Here is a 16,180-nt window from a genome sequence, read left to right on the forward strand (position 1 = left end):
ACGCCTACTCCCTCCCTCCCTCCTCCCCTCCAAGTGCACGCTGCCCACTACCTGTCAGGCAGATGCTTCAAAGGCGTCTGTGTGGCCTGTGTGGGGCAGAAGTAGGCCAGTCCTGGCTTCCCTGGGGGTCCTTGTTCAGAGAGAACAGCTGGGCAAGCAGCAGTTACAGGGGTGCTTCCCGAAGAGCAGGACCCACCTCAGACGTGACGGCTCCCAGCCAGGCCCAGCCAGGCTGAGATCAATAGCCATTAGAGCTTTCAAGACATGACCCGCAAAAAGCAATCCTGGTCTGGTCTGGCTCTGGAAATCTAGCCCCGGCCCCAGAGCTGCAATGACAGTGTGGCTGAGTGCCCTGCTTCTGGACACGGGCAGCCCCGTCCAGTGGGTGTGTCACCCACTCGGTGCGACCCAGGCAGGCACCTGGGCTGCTCCGAGCCTCAGTCTCCACGTCTGTGAAGTGGGATGAGCAGAGGCCTATTGTGCAGGCTGCCTCGGGCTGCACGGGACCCGCCTGGAAAACTGGACGGGGCTGGCCTCACCGTGGGAGCATGCCACGTGTGGGAGGTGGCCAGCAACCACGAGGTGTGGACCCTGGCACCAGTTATGATACGTGGCATGAGGACAAAATACACAAAACGGGGTGGAGGGGACATGGGTGGGCAGGCGGGGGCCTCTCCAGAGGTCGCATGTGAACATGGGCCTGAGTGATTCGAGGGAGCCGTGTAGGGTGAAATGTGGACATTAGCCATCGCCCCCGCTCTGGCGCAGACACACATCCCTAATGAGATGGGTGAAGTGGGTGCGGCCAGGACTTGGAGGGAGCCTCTCTGTGGGGCTGGAGTCCCTCCTGCCTGGGATCTCTCCTCATCTCGAGTTATAGCGGCCTTGGGAGGGGCCCCTGGGTGGGGCAGGGCCACCAGCCACATGGAGGGAGCCCAGAGCCTCCTGCTGGACGTGAGGGTCCTGGTGGTGCAGGGCAGGCTTGGGCCAGGGGACTCGTGGGAGGAGGGGTGGGCCGTGGGCGAGCACAGTGGCCCCTGACCTAGGGTGGAGGGTGAGGACCTGACGCCCACAAGGGGGTCTGTGACCGGAGGGCCGAGCACAGCGAGGAAGGGGCTGGGAGGCGTTCGTCCTCCTAAGGTCCTCGAGGGTGGGAGAGGAAGGACACAGAGGGACTCGGACCGTCACCAATGCTGTCCAGCGGGAGAGGACAGCGTAATAAGCCGGCTTCCTCTGCAGGCGAGCAGGGCTGGGTCCCTGGGTGAGGGGCCCCTCGAAGACTCCCCTTGTTGGGGCTCCTGCCTTGGCCACCTGGCTTCCCAGAGACCCCGACCGCTCGCTCCTCTTTGCCATCCTGCCCCCCCATCTCAGGAAAAATCAGCCCTCTTTAATAGCCATCACTAATTACAGAGCCTACAGGCCCCCCCCCCCGTGCTGGGGCCTGCCTTTTGCAAATCTATTCCTGTGGACGGGGGTCTGGGGAATTCACGGGAATGAACCGCGTGACACGGAAAAATGGAAAGAGACATTAACCTCATTAAGTCCACGGGAATCGCGACCTTGCTGAAGAGCCTTCCACCTGGAATGCCTGAACTGAGGTCTGTTTACTGAAAGCCACCAAAGCACGAGACATGGGATCCGGAAGGAATCCGGAAAGTCTCTTTGAAACGGCGACACGTGTCTCGACACCGGAGAAACCGGCATAAGGTCCTAAAGCGGGAGCATGGAGGGCAGCGGCTCGAAATCATCCCAGAGCGCAGCTGGAAAATGCACAGCATCGCGTCAGGGCAAAAACAAAATTATTTTTGCTCGCGAAGCATCAGCAAACCAAGGCCCAAAGAAGCAGCCCCCGGCTCTCTCAGGCCTGTGTTTCGAAACAGACCTTTCAGACAGCACCCAGCCTCCTGCTGCCAGCAGGAGGGGGGCAACTCGAAAATGCTGGATCTTAGCGGGGAACCCGACAGGGTACCAGCTGCAGCCCAGGTCTCCCTGGGCGGGAGAGCAGCGGGACTGGGAAGCGAGCAGGTTCAAGCAGCAGAACGCCCACCCTCCTCCCTCCCGTGGTTACCTAGGGCTGTGGCTTTTTTTTTTTTTTTTTTTGAGGTTTTCCGCTTTGAAAACACATAGAGGGTCTAATTTCTGACCAGCCAAACGCATCCCCGAAAGCTGTCCCTGTCATTTCTGTTCCCGGGATGCTTGTTCCCCAGCAGCATCCCCCCCAAAGAAGGTAGCTGCCACTTGCCTCCTGGGGCTGAAGGGGTGAAGGGACCACTCACCTGCCTCGCTGGCGTCTGCTGGTTAAAAGGGACACAGTCTAGTTTATTAGGGTTCACAAGACGTTTAAGGAGCTGGTGCAGCAGCTCTTTCATTAGGGAGTGTCACTGCAGAACGTCAGAAGCAATTGGTGAATAAGTCCCACAAGGGTCGGGTTTGGAGGCAGCGAGTCCATTAGTCCTATTAGGGCGTCTGCATCTCAGTGAAAGAGGCTGAATTATTCACGAGCGTGCCTCTTCCCCTAAAAGCCTGGGAAGTGCGGTTCCGCGGTGCAGCCGGGCAAGGGAGCCTCCTGCGTGCTGGCTGGGAGGGGGCGCCGGCTGGGGTCCTGCCATCCCCTCGGGCGCACACCCCCCGCCTCGAGACCTGACCCTGGGAACCGCAGGTGGAGAGGCGCAAGCTGTGCTTTCCGGTATTTGAGGACGCGGGACCCAGGCTTGCGGCTGCCGTCCCACCTTGTTCTTAACTGACTGCAAGCAGGGGAGCCCGGGGCCCCACGGCACGTGACCACCGCCCACAGTGAAGGGGTTGAGGTCTGGCAAGACGCACCCTCAGCACACGCAGACGGACGCCCCACCTCCCTTCCACCGGGACGTGCCCCAGATTGTACGTCCTACACTGCCAGGACCTATAAATGGCTGGAAGGTTCCTGCAGTTTGCTATTTGGACACCACACTGCTTCTCTCTTCAGGCGGGGGTGTGGCGACCCTTCCTCACAGCCCTGACCTGAGGTTTGGAAAACGCTTTGAGGCTGAGCCCTGGGGTGACGTTATGCTGAGCCCCCGTTCCGGGTTCATGACCGCAGGGCCCTTCGTGTCATACTAGGATCCCCCCAAAGTCTCAGCATGACACTATCCTCTAGCTGAGACATCGTGCCGGTGCCTGTGGGATTCTGAGCTGATTACCCCATGACAAACCTGCTAACGGGGATGGCTACAAGGGGTGGGGGGATCACTTCACCAGATCCGGAGTAGAAAGAAATGGGAGGCCGGGGAAGGGCATGGAACCGGAGGTGACTGGCGGTGGGTGATGACCTGGAAAGGCCTTCGTGATGGACTTGGGATGGCTTTTCTTTTCTTTGTAAAAAAAATTATTTATTTTGGCTGCACTACACACCTTGCAGGGTCTTAGTTCCCCGACCAGGGATCGAACCTATGCCTCCTGAAGTGGAAGCACAGAGTCCTAACCACGGGACCACCAGGGAATTCCCTGGGATGGTTTTTCTTAAAGCCTGAAGCCCACTGTCAGGTTCCATGTCACGTGTCACCCACTGGCTGGAAGTGGCCGTAGTGGGCCTTATTGCTGGGTGGCGGTCATCAGCCTGACGTGCTTGGAGGAGGCTCATCTCCTTCCCCCGGGGCACCGTTCTCCTCTCATCACGTTGTCCCTCTCAGCACCTGCACCTCAGACACCAAGCCCCGTGGACGTGGCTCCTGGTACCCTTCACTCTCTCTTCCTGTGGCTCCTGTGGTTCAGCCCTTCTCCATCTCTCCTGCCTCCTCGTCCAGCCTCTCCATCCCCCGTCTCACTTCCTGCTACCCGGCTTCCTTCCTGCAGCAGAGCCCTGCCCCCTGCCCTGCTCTAACACCTTCGATGGCTCCCCAGTGCCCACTGAATGCAGTCCAGGCTCCTCTGCTTGGCATTCCTGGCCCTCTCTCCTCAGGCTCCCAGCTGCCTCTACAGTCTGGTCTCTGTTTACTCTCCATCCTGTCCTGTCCCTGATGGCCCAGATGGTGTGACCGCTCCTTCCTGTCCTCAGGGCGCCTCTCCGAGCTGTGCTCAGGCTGTCGCATCTACTGGAATGTTCTTCCTGGTTCTGTTGAATTCTGTCCAGTCTTCAAGGTCCAGCCCAAAGGCTCTATGAAGCCTTCCCTGACTCTCAGCTGGCTGTGACCCCTCCCTCCTCGGAACGCCACCAACTCTCTGGACTCTCCCATGACCCACTATTTTTTTTTAAAATTTATTTTATTTTTGGCTGTATTGGGTCTCCGTTGTTGCGCACAGGCTTTCTCTAGTTTCGGAGAGCGGGGGCTACTCTTCGTTGCGGTGTGCGGGCTTCTCATTGTCGTGGCTTCTCTTGTCGCACAGCATGGGCTCTAGGCGTGCGGGCTTCAGTAGTTGTGGCACGTGGGCTCAGTAGTTGTGGCTCGTGGGCTCTAGAGCACAGGTTCAGTAGTTGTGGCGCACAGGCTTCATCGCTCCGCGACATGTGGGATCTTCCTGGACCAGGGCTTGAACCCGTGTCCCCTGCATTGGCAGGCGGATTTTTAACGACTGTGCCACCAGGGAAGCCCCCCATGACCCACTTTGCCTCCTAGATACTGTTAGAATGATTTGGGTTCGGAGTAGATTGCACTACCATGGCCGACCCTTTCCCCCCTCTCTGCATCACGTGACCATGAATCCTCCCACGGGTCGGGGGGGAGTATATTTTCCCCTTGACATTGGGCTTGGTCATGAGAACGCTTTGGCCAAAAGAATGAGCAGAAGTGACTGTACCAATTCTAACCGTCGGCCTTCAGAGACAGTTGTGTTTCTCTGTTTTCTCTGGCACTTGTGCCGTGAGAAGAGGCCTGGGATGGCCCTTGGTTAGGAAGGACGGAGAGATGGTGAACACCGGTGTCCAGCCTGCAGCTCAGACACCAACTCAGCTAAGCCCAGCCTAGACGAACTGACTCCAGCCAACCCACAGACATGAGCAAGGAATCAATGCTTATTGTTGCTGCCCGAGACTGGGGGTAGTTTGTTATGCGGCCGCTGTGTAAAAGCTGACAGGTACAGGGTCTTCCCTCCCTTACCCGTCTGTGAGCTGCTCGAGGGCAGGGCCCTGGACACCTTTGCCCTGTTGGAGGAGGGGGTGCCACCCTGCTGGCTGACTTAAATAACCATCCAAGAGCCGTGCCAGTACCTGGGTGACGAGGACCCCCCATTGGGAGTGGCACCCAGTTTGCTGAACACAGACCCCACCCCCTTAGAGGTCATCACCAGAGGCCCCACAAAAGATGCCAAGTGTCTGTGGGAAGTAACCACGCTGCAGCCCCAAAAGGCAGGACAGCCAGAGCCTGTGGCATTGAACGTGGAGCTGAGAGGCTGGGGGTGGGTGGTCTTCAGACCTGGAGATTCAGTTCTCCAGCAGGGCCTGTCCACGGGGCAAGAAGACCTCATGGGGACCGGACGCTCAGCCAGAGGGGTCGCAGAGCGTAGACCACAGGGTGGATCCAGGGGGTCCAGGGAGCAGGAAGGGGCGTGGAGCACACGTTCACTTCGACGCGACTTACTTGGCACCTCTTACAGGACCAGCGCTTTCAGCCGGCTGGCCTGTTCCGGGGATTCTTCTGCCTGCATGTCTCAGCTCACTCCTTTCCTTCCAGGAGTGAGGCAGGCCCAGGACCTCTGAGGATGCGGCTCAAGTGCATGTTTGGTTTCAAGGATTCAGTCTGAATCCTTGTGGACGGATGGCATGCATTCATTCGGCATATTATGTCATACATACACACACACACATACATATATGCATACACACATACACACACATATATGCATACGTACACACATACATACGTATATGATGATAAACACTTCATTCAGTAAGCATTTGCAAGCTCAGACCTAACTATTTCAAGCAAGACCTTATCTAGCAAAAATTCCAGTAGAATCAAAGATTCGCTCGCCCCTTTAGAGATCTTGGTAAGGGGTGAGACCTCATGGGAGGCACTGAAGCAGTAGCAAAATTAGCCTGAGGACCCAGGCCCACGGTCATGTTCGGAGGTGCCAAGGCTGTGGGAAGGAAAAAGCCACATGGAAATCCCGCGCCGACCCCAGCACCCACCGCCCGAGCGAGGTCCCCGGTGCATCGGCGATAACGGCCCCACAGCTCTGTCACCGCTGCGGGTGCACATGCCAGGGACCCAGTTCTGGACGGAGAGACCTCCCAGGCCTGGAGGCCGAGACGCACAACAGACACCAGGGCCCTGCCCCCATGAGCCATTCCGAGTGTCCAGCCCCAAAGCTGGCCGAGCTGCCCTGAGGGTTCCGTAAGCCTGGCGTGTTCTCGATGGAGGAAAACGTCAACGTAAATTCCCAGAGTTAGAGATTTTCAAGAGCATGCGTGTCTGTGGTGCACGCCCTACCCCTACAGGTTAGGAAGAGGCTGCACAGAGGGAGGAAGGGACCCGCCTGGGGGGCTTTTGCTGACGGACGTGCCTCGGGCTGGACCTCTGGGCGCCATGTCCCTCTGGTGACAGACTCTCCCCCAGTGGACACACTGTGTTGATTTCCAACAGGAAATGCATCAGAAAGACGCCAGTGCATCCGTCCCGACCCTGGCCTGGGTCCTATCGCAGCCGCACACCCCAGAGGGCTCCGTAGGCTACAGATCAGCTCAAGTTCAGGGAAAAGAGGAGAACACTGGGCCTGGAGCATCGTTTCTCACTCTGATCACCTAAGAAGCACAAAGTTGGGATGACAGGAAAGCACTCGACCTGCTGTCTGAGGGGTGAGCTTTGAAAGGCGATCTGGCGAGAGCTCAGCTCAAATCAAAGCAAATTCTAGACGACGAGCCCACACAACGAGCCCGACTTCACGTCTTTCATCACTATGCCGTGTCGTGGCACCGAGAAGAGGACCAGAGCCTGGATCTTACGGGGGAGTTTTCATGCCCCAGAAATCACCAGCACACCCGGCCTGGACGGCACGGCTCTCCCACCCGCTGCCCTGCTCGCCGGTTGTAGGGAAAACGGAGGGCTCGTTACCTGTAAAACTGGAGCTGTCTTTTGGGGCTCCCATACCGAGTACTGCGGACAGCAATGGAGGAGAGAGAAGGAAACAGGGAGAGAAGAGAGAGAAGCCACAGTTGGCATCAACCACGCACAAGGAGGTGCCAGCCCGGGAAGCATCTCTGACGCCCGGCAGCCCCAGCCCCACCCCGCCCTCGCGGGGCTGTCGGAGGATGTGCCTGGGTACCAAGTCTCGGTGACAGCGCCACCCAGTGGCACAGGGAGGTGGAGGCCCGTTTGTTTGGGTGCCGGGCTCCTCTGTGCCTGGCCTCGGTTTGGGTTTCTTTTTTTTCTGGCCACCTGGCACGCGCGCGCGCAGGCATGTGGCACCTTAGCTCCCCCGCCAGGGATTGAACCCGCACCCCCTGCAGTGGAAGGGCAGAGTCTTAACCACTGGACCGCCAGGGAAGTCCCTCTGTTTGGGTTTTCATGAAACATGCTTTTTCAGACCAACGGTTGAAAACCTTCAAACCCAGGAATGCCCATCACCCAACACGCTGGGAAGTCTGCACGTGACCATGGGGTTCTTTGTAGGACCTGGATGCAGGAGGGACGCCCCCATTCCCTGTGGTTTCCACGGACGTGCGCTGCGGCTCAGGCCCTCACAGTTATCTGAAGGTCCAGTGGCTCAAGGACTGGCGGGCCCCAGGGTTCCACTTGCGCCCAGTCCTCCGTGACAATGATGCCAGCGGCTCCCACCCCGCGCCTTCCCCATGCCCTCCCTGTGGTTCAACCTGGGCTATTTTCCAAACAGAAAGACCCAGGGCTGGATCTGGAAGCGGGCTCCACAAAAAGGTCAAGGGGGCCCGGCGAGCACCCGGCTGCCCCCACCCTCCGCGGGCTCCACTCAGGCCTGTAAGGCTTGGAGCCTTGCTCAGGGTGTCAGGGGAGCTGGTGGAACCACAGGGGCCCCAGGACCTGCAGTGTGTGTGAGATGAGAGAGATGGAAACCGGGAAGGGCCTCTGTTACCTCCCACGGAATATTTCAGAAGAGTCAGGGACAAGGCAGGGGTCTAATCCTGGCTCAATCCCACCTGGAAAACCTTGGTCTTTTTCTTTCCCATTTTGGTCTTAAAAGCCTCCTTTCCTTGGAGAAAATGCTGGCTTGCGTGCACCTGACAGCCCTGTGGGCTCACTCGGCCCCTTCCTCGGGGCCGAGGGGAGGAGACTGGCCTGCGGACCTCCTCAGAGGCAGCACTGACCCTGGGAGGGCCTGGTGGGGTGGCACGGGGGCGTCACCTGTAGATCATGCCCGGGGAGCCGGTCTGTCGCAGGGAAAGCCGAGCTGGGGACCCCGTGGTCGATTCCGGATACATGGAGCTGGCCTCACTCGTCCCGACCCACTCCCTTCTTCAAGGAGGGAAGATCCTGGAGGGAGAGCAAAGAAGGAGGGGAGGCGGTTAAAAAAAGACCAGTCAGTGTGGCCAGGATGCTCTGTGATCCCGAAGGCCTGGTTCCTTGAGCATCTGCACGTCCCTCATCAGACAGACAGACAGGCCCACGGGGGTCCGGGTGAGGCTGAGGGTCGAGTCCGTGACTGGGAAGGATTTCTACCCTTTCTTTCCAAGCCCCCCCTCCGCCCCTCCCTGACTGCTTTTCTGAGGTTCTGGGAGCACTTTCTCGTTGCCCAAACTATGCAGAAATGGTGGTTGCACAGGGAGTCTGTGGACCTGGGAATCTGGGCTGTCTTCCCCAGGCCAGGAAGTGGTACCATGGTCACCCAGGGTCATCCTGGATGCCTTACCTCCCTGACCCCTGACTCCTGCCCTGAGGCACCCCCGGGCAAGTGAGGGACACGGACGGGAAACCAGGACCACAGAGGGGAGGGCGCGCGGAGTGCCAGGCCTTGTGCGCTAGGAGCAGAGCTGTCCCCAAGGCCAGTCCAGATGCTGGTCCAGAGGCCCCGGGGAAGGCAGGGTGCATGATGTCCTCACACAGGCTAATGGGATGGGCAACAGGCAGCCAAGGGCAGGCCGGGATGCACGTGCCCTTTCCTGGGGGTGCGGCCCTCGTCTCTGGCTTTCCCTGGGCCCAGCTGCTGTGTGGTGACACCTCAACCCCCAGCTCGGGCACTTAGGGACGCTTAATGTCCAGAATTCCGAACCACAGACTTAATCTGCCTGAGTCCCCAGGTGACGCCCGTGTTGCTTGTCCAGGGAACACACTTTGAGGACCCTTGGCCTAAAGCCGAGCTCCAGGACTAGAAGTCGGCAAACTACTGCCAGTGGCCAGAAGTTTCTGTAAATAAGGTTTTATTGGAGGTTTTACCTCCACGCCCATTTGTTTATGAATTGCCCACTTGTGCTACCATGATGGGGTGGGTCATTGCAATGGAGACCATCTGGCCTGCAAAGCCTAAAACATTTACTACCTGTCCCTTTAAAGAAAAGTCGGCCAACCCCTGTTCTAGGCCATTCTCTCCCCCACTCTCCAAGATGACACGACCCAGCACCTCTCTCCTGAAATCACGAACACTTCCTTTCCCGTGTTACCCATAGCTCTCGACCTGATGCTTCCTATTTCACTAGCATCAGACCCATCCCCCAGCATCAGCACAAGGAACACTCTGCTTCCCTCCTGGCCATGCCCATGGCACCCACACCCTCTCCCTTGCCCCCATTCAAGGGCATCCTGCAACAGGACTCTCGCCCACCAGTCCTTCCTTCTTTATGTGGCAGAGCCATCTGCACACAATCAATTACTACTTCCTCTATCTTGGGACTTCCCTGGCGGTCCAGTGGTTAAGACTCCGCACTTCCACTGCAGGGGCACAGGTTCGATCCCTGGTCGGGGAACTAAGATCCTGCATGCCACGTGGTGCGGCCAAAACCCCCCCAAAAACGACTTCTCCAGATGGAAGGAAAGATGGTGGAGGAGAAGGACGTGTGCTCACTCCCTCTTGCAAGAGCACCGGAATTACAACTAACTGCTGAACAATCATCAACAGGAAGACACTGGAACTCACCAAAAGATGCCCCACATCCAAAGACAAAGGAGAAACCACAATGAGACGGTAGGAGGGGTGCAATCACGATAAAGTCAAATCCCATAACCGCTGGGTGGGTGACTCACAAACTGGAGAACACTTATACCACAGAAGTCCACCTACTGGAGTGAAGGTTCTGAGCCCCATGTCAGGCTTCCCGACCTGGGGGTCCGGCAACGGAGGAGGAATTCCTAGAGAATCAGACTTTGAAGGCTAGCGGGATTTGACTGCAGGACTTTGACAGGACTGGGGGAAACAAGAGACTCCACTCTTGGAGGACACACAGACAAAGTAGTGTGTGCATTAGGACCCAGGGAAAGGAGCAGTGACCCCACAGGAGGCTGAAGCAGACCTACCAGCTAGTGTTGGAGGGTCTCCTGCAGAGGTGGGGGTGGTGGCTGTGGCTCACCGCGGGTACAAGGACACTGGCAGCAGAAGTTCTGGGAAGTACTCCTTGGTGTGAGCCCTCCAGAGTCTGCCATTATCCCCAACAAAGAGACTGCAGACACCAGGGCTGGGTCGCCTCAGGCCAAACAACCAACAGGGAGGGAACTCAGCCCCACCCATTAGCACACAAGCAGATTAAAGTTTTACTGAGCTCTGCCCACCAGAGCAACAGCCAGCTCTAGCCACCACCAGTCCCTTCCATCAGGAAACTTGCACAAGCCTCTTAGGTAGCCTCATCCACCAGAGGGCAGACAGCAGAAGCAAGAAGAACTACAACACTGCAGCCTGCGGAACGAAAACCCCAGTCTGAGAAAGATAGACAAAATGAAAAGGCAGAGGGCTACGTACCAGATGAAGGAACAAGATAAAACCCCAGAAAAACAACTAAATTAAGTGGAGATAGGCAGCCTTCCAGAAAAGAATTCACAATAATGATAGTAAAGATGATCCAGGACCTTGGAAAAAGAATGGACGCAAAGATCTAGAAGATGCAAGAAATGTTTAACAAAGACCTAGAAGAATTAAAGAACAACAAACACCTAGAAAAATTAAAGAACAAACAAACAGGAATGAATAACACAGTAACGGAAATGAAAAATACACCAGAAGGAATCAATAGTAGAATAACTGAGGCAGAAGAATGGATAAGTGACCTGGAAGACAGAATGGTGGAAATCACTGCCGCAGAAAAGGATAAAGAAAAAAGAATGAAAATAAATGAAGACAGCCTAAGAGACCTCTGGGACAACATTAAATGCATGAACATTCACATTATAGGGGTCCCAGAAGGAGAAGAGAGAGAGAAAGGAACTGAGAAAATGTGTGAAGAGATTATAGTCAAAAACTTCCCTAACATGGGAAAGGAAATAGCCGCCCAAGTCCAAGAAGCACAGAGAGTCCCAGGCAGGATAAAGCCAAGGAGAAACACGCCGAGACACATAGTAACCAAACTGACGAAAATTAAAGACAAAGAAAAATTATTAAAAGCAACAAGGGAAAAACGACAAAAGCATACAAGGGAACTCCCATAAGGTTAACAGCTGATTTCTCAGCAGAAACTCTACAAGCCAGAAGGGAGTGGCACGATATATGTAAAGTGATGAAAGGGAAGAACCTACAACCAAGAATACTCTACCCAGCAAGGATCTCATTCATATTCGACAGAGAAATCAAAAGTTTTACAGACAAGCAAAAGTTAAGAGCATTCAGCACCACCAAACCAGCTTTACAACAAATGCTTAAGGAACTTCTCTAAGTGGGAAACACAAGAGAACAAAAGGACTTACAAAACCAAACCCAAAACAATTAAGATAATGGTAATAGGAACATACATATTGATAATTACCTTAAATGTAAATGGATTAAATGCTCCAAGCAAAAGACACAGACTGGCTGAATGGATACAAAAACAAGACCCATACATATGCTGTCTACAAGAGACCCACTTCAGACCTAGGGACACATACACACTGAAAGTGAGGGGATGGAAAAAGATATTCCATGCAAATGGAAATCAAAAGAAAGCTGGAAGGGCTTCCCTGGTGGTGTAATGGTTAAGAATTCACCTGCCAATGCAGGGGACAGGGGTTCAAGCCCTGGTCTGGGAAGATCCCACATGCCGTGGAACAGCTAAGCCTGTGTGCCACAACTACTGAGCCCACGAGCCACAACTACGGAGCCCGCAAGCCACAACTACTGAGCCCACGTGCCACAACTACTGAAGCCCGCACACATGAGCCTGCGCTGCACAAGAGAAGCCACTGCAATGAGAAGCCCACGCACCGCAATGAAGAGTAGCCCCTACTTGCCGCAACTAGAGAAAGTCCGCACGCAGCAACAAAGACCCAATGCAGCCAAAAATAAATAAATAAATAAATAACTTTATTAAAGAAAAAGAAAGCTGGACTAGCAATTCTCATATCAGACAAAATAGACTTTAAAATAAAGACTATTACAAAAAACCAAGAAGGACACTACATAATGATCAAGGGATCAATCCAAGAAGAAGATATAACAATTGTAAATATTTATGCACCCAATATAGGAGCACCTCAATACTTAAGGCAAATGCTAACAGCCATAAAAGGGGAAAATGACAGTAACACAATCATAGTAGGGGACTTTAACACCTCACTTACACCAATGGACAGATTGTCCAAAATGAAAATAAATAAGGAAACACAAGCTTTAAATGACACATTAAACAAGATGGACTTAATTGATATTTATAGGACATTCCATCTAAAAACAACAGAATACACTTTCTTCTCAAGTATTCATGGAGTATTCTCCAGGATAGACCATATCTTGGGTCACAAATCAAGCCTTGGTAAATTTAAGAAAATTGAAACTGTATCCAGTATCTTTTCTGACCACAATGCTATGAGACTAGATATCAATTACAGGAAAAAAACTGTAAACAATACAAACAGATGGAGGCTAAACAATAAGCTACTAAATAACCAAAAGATCACTGAAGAAATCAAAGAGAAAATCAAAAAATACCTAGAAACAAATGAAAATGAAAACACGAAGACCCAAAACCTGTGGGATGCAGCATAAGCAGTTCAAGAGGGAAGTTTATAGCAATACAATCCTACCTCAGGAAACAAGAAAAATCTCAAATAAACAACCTAACCTTACACCTAAAGCAATTAGGGAAAGAAGAACAAAAAAACCCCCAAAGTTAGCAGAAGGAAGGAAATCATAAAGATCAGATCAGAAATAAATGAAAAAGAAATGAAGGAAACAATAGCAAAGATCAATAAAAGTAAAAGCTGGTTCTTTGAGAAGAAAAACAAAATTGATAAACCATTAGCCAGACTCATCAAGAAAAAAAGGGAGAAGACTCAAATCAACAGAATTAGGAATAAAAAAGGAGAAGTAACAACTGACACAGCAGAAATACAAAGGATCATGAGAGAGTACTACAAGCAACTATATGCCAATAAAATGGACAACCTGGAATAAATGGACAAATTCTTAGAAAAACACAACCTTCCAAGACTGAACCAGGAAATAATAGAAAATATGAACAGACCAATCACAGGTAATGAAATTGAAACTGTGATTAAAAATCTTCCAACAAACAAAAGCCCAGGACCAGATGGTTTCACAAGAGAATTCTATCAAACATTTAGAGAAGAGCTAACACCTATCCTCAAACTCTTCCAAAATATAGCAGGGGGAGAAACACTCCTAAACTCATTCTATGAGGCCACCATCACCCTGATACCAAAACCAGACAAAGATATCACAAAAAAAGAAAACTACAGGCCAATATGACTGATGAACAGAGATGCAAAAATCCTCAACAAAATACTAGCAAACAGAATCCAACAGCACATTAAAGGATCATACACCACGGTCAAGTGGGGTTTACCCCAGGGATGCAAGGATTCTTCAATATATGCAAATCAATGAATGTGATACACCATATTAACAAGTTGAAGGATTAAAAACCATATAATAATCTCAATAGATGCAGAAAAAGCTTTTCACAAACTTCAACACCCATTTATGATTAAAAACTCTCCAGAAAGTAGGCATAGAGGGAACCTACCTCAACATAATAAAGCCCATATATGACAAACCCACAGCCAACGTCATTCTCAATGGTGAAAAACTGAAGTCATTTCTTCTAAGATCAGGAACAAGACAAGGTTGGCCACCCTCACCACTATTATTCAACATAGTTTTGGAAGTTTTAGCCATAGCAGTCAGAGAAGAAAAAGAAATAAAAGGAATCCAAATTGGAAAAGAGTAAGTAAAACTGTCACTGTTTGCAGATGACATGATACTATGCATAGAAAATCCTAAAGGTGCCACCAGAAAACTACTAGAGCTAATCAATGAATTTGGTAGAGTAGCAGGATACAAAATTAATGCACAGAAATCTCTTGCATTCCTATACACTAACAATGAAAGATCAGAAGGTAAATTAAGGAAACAATCCTATTCACCATTGCAACAAAAAGAATAAAATACCTAGGAATAACCCTACCTAAGGAGGTAAAAGACCTGTACTCAGAAAACTATAAGACACTGATGAAAGAAATCAAAGGTGACACAAACAGATGGAGAGAGATACCATGTTCTTGGATTGGAAGAATCAATATTGTGAAAATGACTATACTACCCAAAGCAGTCTACAGGTTCAATGCAATCCCTATCAAATTATCAATGGCATTTTTTACAGAACTAGAACAAAAAAATCTTATAATTTGTATGGAGACACAAAAGGCACCAATTAGCCAAAGCAATCTTGAAGAAAAAAAAACGGAGCTGGAGGAATCAGACTCCCTGACTTCAGACTATACTACAAAGCTACAGTAATCAAGACAGTATGGTACTGGCACAAAAACAGAAATATAGATCAATGGAACAGGATAGAAAACCCAGAGATAAACACATGCACCTATGGTCAACTCATCTATGACAATGGAGGAAAGGATATACAATGGAGAAAAGACAGTCTCTTCAATGAGTGATTCTGGGAAAAAGGGACAGCTGCATGTAAAAGAATGAAATTAGAACACTCCGTAACACCATACACAAAGATAAACCCAAAATGGATTACAGACCTAAATGTAAGACCAGGCACTATAAAACTCTTAGAGGAAAACATAGGAAGAACACTCTTTGACACAAATTGCAGCAAGATCTTTTTTGACCCACCTCCTAAAGTAACAGAAATAAAAACAAAAATAAACAAATGGGACCTAGTGAAACTTAAAAGCTTTTGCACAGCCAAGGAAACTATAAACAAGACAAAAAGACAACCCTCAGAATGGGAGAAAATATTTGCAAGCGAATCAACAGACAAATGATTTATCTCCAAAATATATGGATAGCTCATGCAGCTCAATATCAAAAAAACAAACAACCCAATCAGAAAATGGGCAGAAGACCTAAATAGACAGATGGCCAAGAGGCACACGAAAAGCTGCTCAACATCACTAATTACTAGAGAAATGCAAATCAAAATTACAATGAGGTATCATCACCTCACACTGGTTAGCTGGGCATCATCATAAAATTACAAACAATAAATGCTGGAGAGGGTGTGGAGAAAAGAGAACCCTCTTGCACCATTGGTGGGAATGTAAATTGATAGAGCCATTAAGGAGAACAGTATGGAGGTTCCTTAAAAAAATAAAAATAGAATTACCATATGACCCAGCAATCCCACTACTGGACATATACCCAGCGAAAACCATAATTCAAAAAGACACATGCACCCCAATGTTCATTGTAGCACTATTTACAGTAGCCAGGTCACGGAAGAAACCTAAATGCCCATCGACAGATGAATGGATAAAGAAGATGTGGTACATATATACAACGGAATATTACTCAGCCATAAAAAGGAACGAAACTGGGTCACTTGTAGAGATGTGGATGGACCTAGAGACTGTCATACAGAGTGAAGTAAGTCAGAAAGAGAAAAACAAATATCGTATATTAATGCATATATGTGGAATCTAGAAAAATGGTACAGATGAACTGGTTTGCAGGGCAGAAATAGAGACACAGATGTAGAGGACAAACGTATGGACACCAAGGGGGGAAGTCGGTGGGGGGGGGATGAATTGGGAGATTGGGATTGACATAGGTACACTAATATGCATAAAATAGATAACTAAAGGGCTTCCCTGGTGGCGCAGTGGTTGAGAGTCCGCCTGCCGAGGCAGGGGAC

The 16,180-nt window shown here is 51.3% G+C and overlaps 1 protein-coding gene across 4 annotated transcripts in view; it reads right to left on the reverse strand.

The window, feature by feature from the left end:
* The window catches only part of KCNAB2 (potassium voltage-gated channel subfamily A regulatory beta subunit 2), a 96,886-nt gene that overhangs the window by 47,697 nt on the left and 33,009 nt on the right, over positions 1-16,180 (reverse strand). For 3 of the 4 annotated variants that reach the window (XM_070046134.1, XM_060283935.1, XM_060283931.1), the window contains exons 2-3: positions 8,289-8,417; positions 7,026-7,067 (exon numbers count right to left, since the gene is read on the reverse strand). In XM_070046134.1, the coding sequence (XP_069902235.1) occupies positions 7,026-7,067; positions 8,289-8,365 (119 nt within the window). In that variant the 5' untranslated portion in view covers positions 8,366-8,417. Of the gene's footprint in view, positions 1-2,276; positions 2,750-7,025; positions 7,068-8,288; positions 8,418-16,180 lie in introns of those variants that run through there. The other variant, XM_060283918.1, reaches the window with a different exon arrangement.

This window comes from Globicephala melas, chromosome 1 (assembly GCF_963455315.2).
Source record: "Globicephala melas chromosome 1, mGloMel1.2, whole genome shotgun sequence".
Lineage (NCBI taxonomy): Eukaryota > Metazoa > Chordata > Mammalia > Artiodactyla > Delphinidae > Globicephala > Globicephala melas.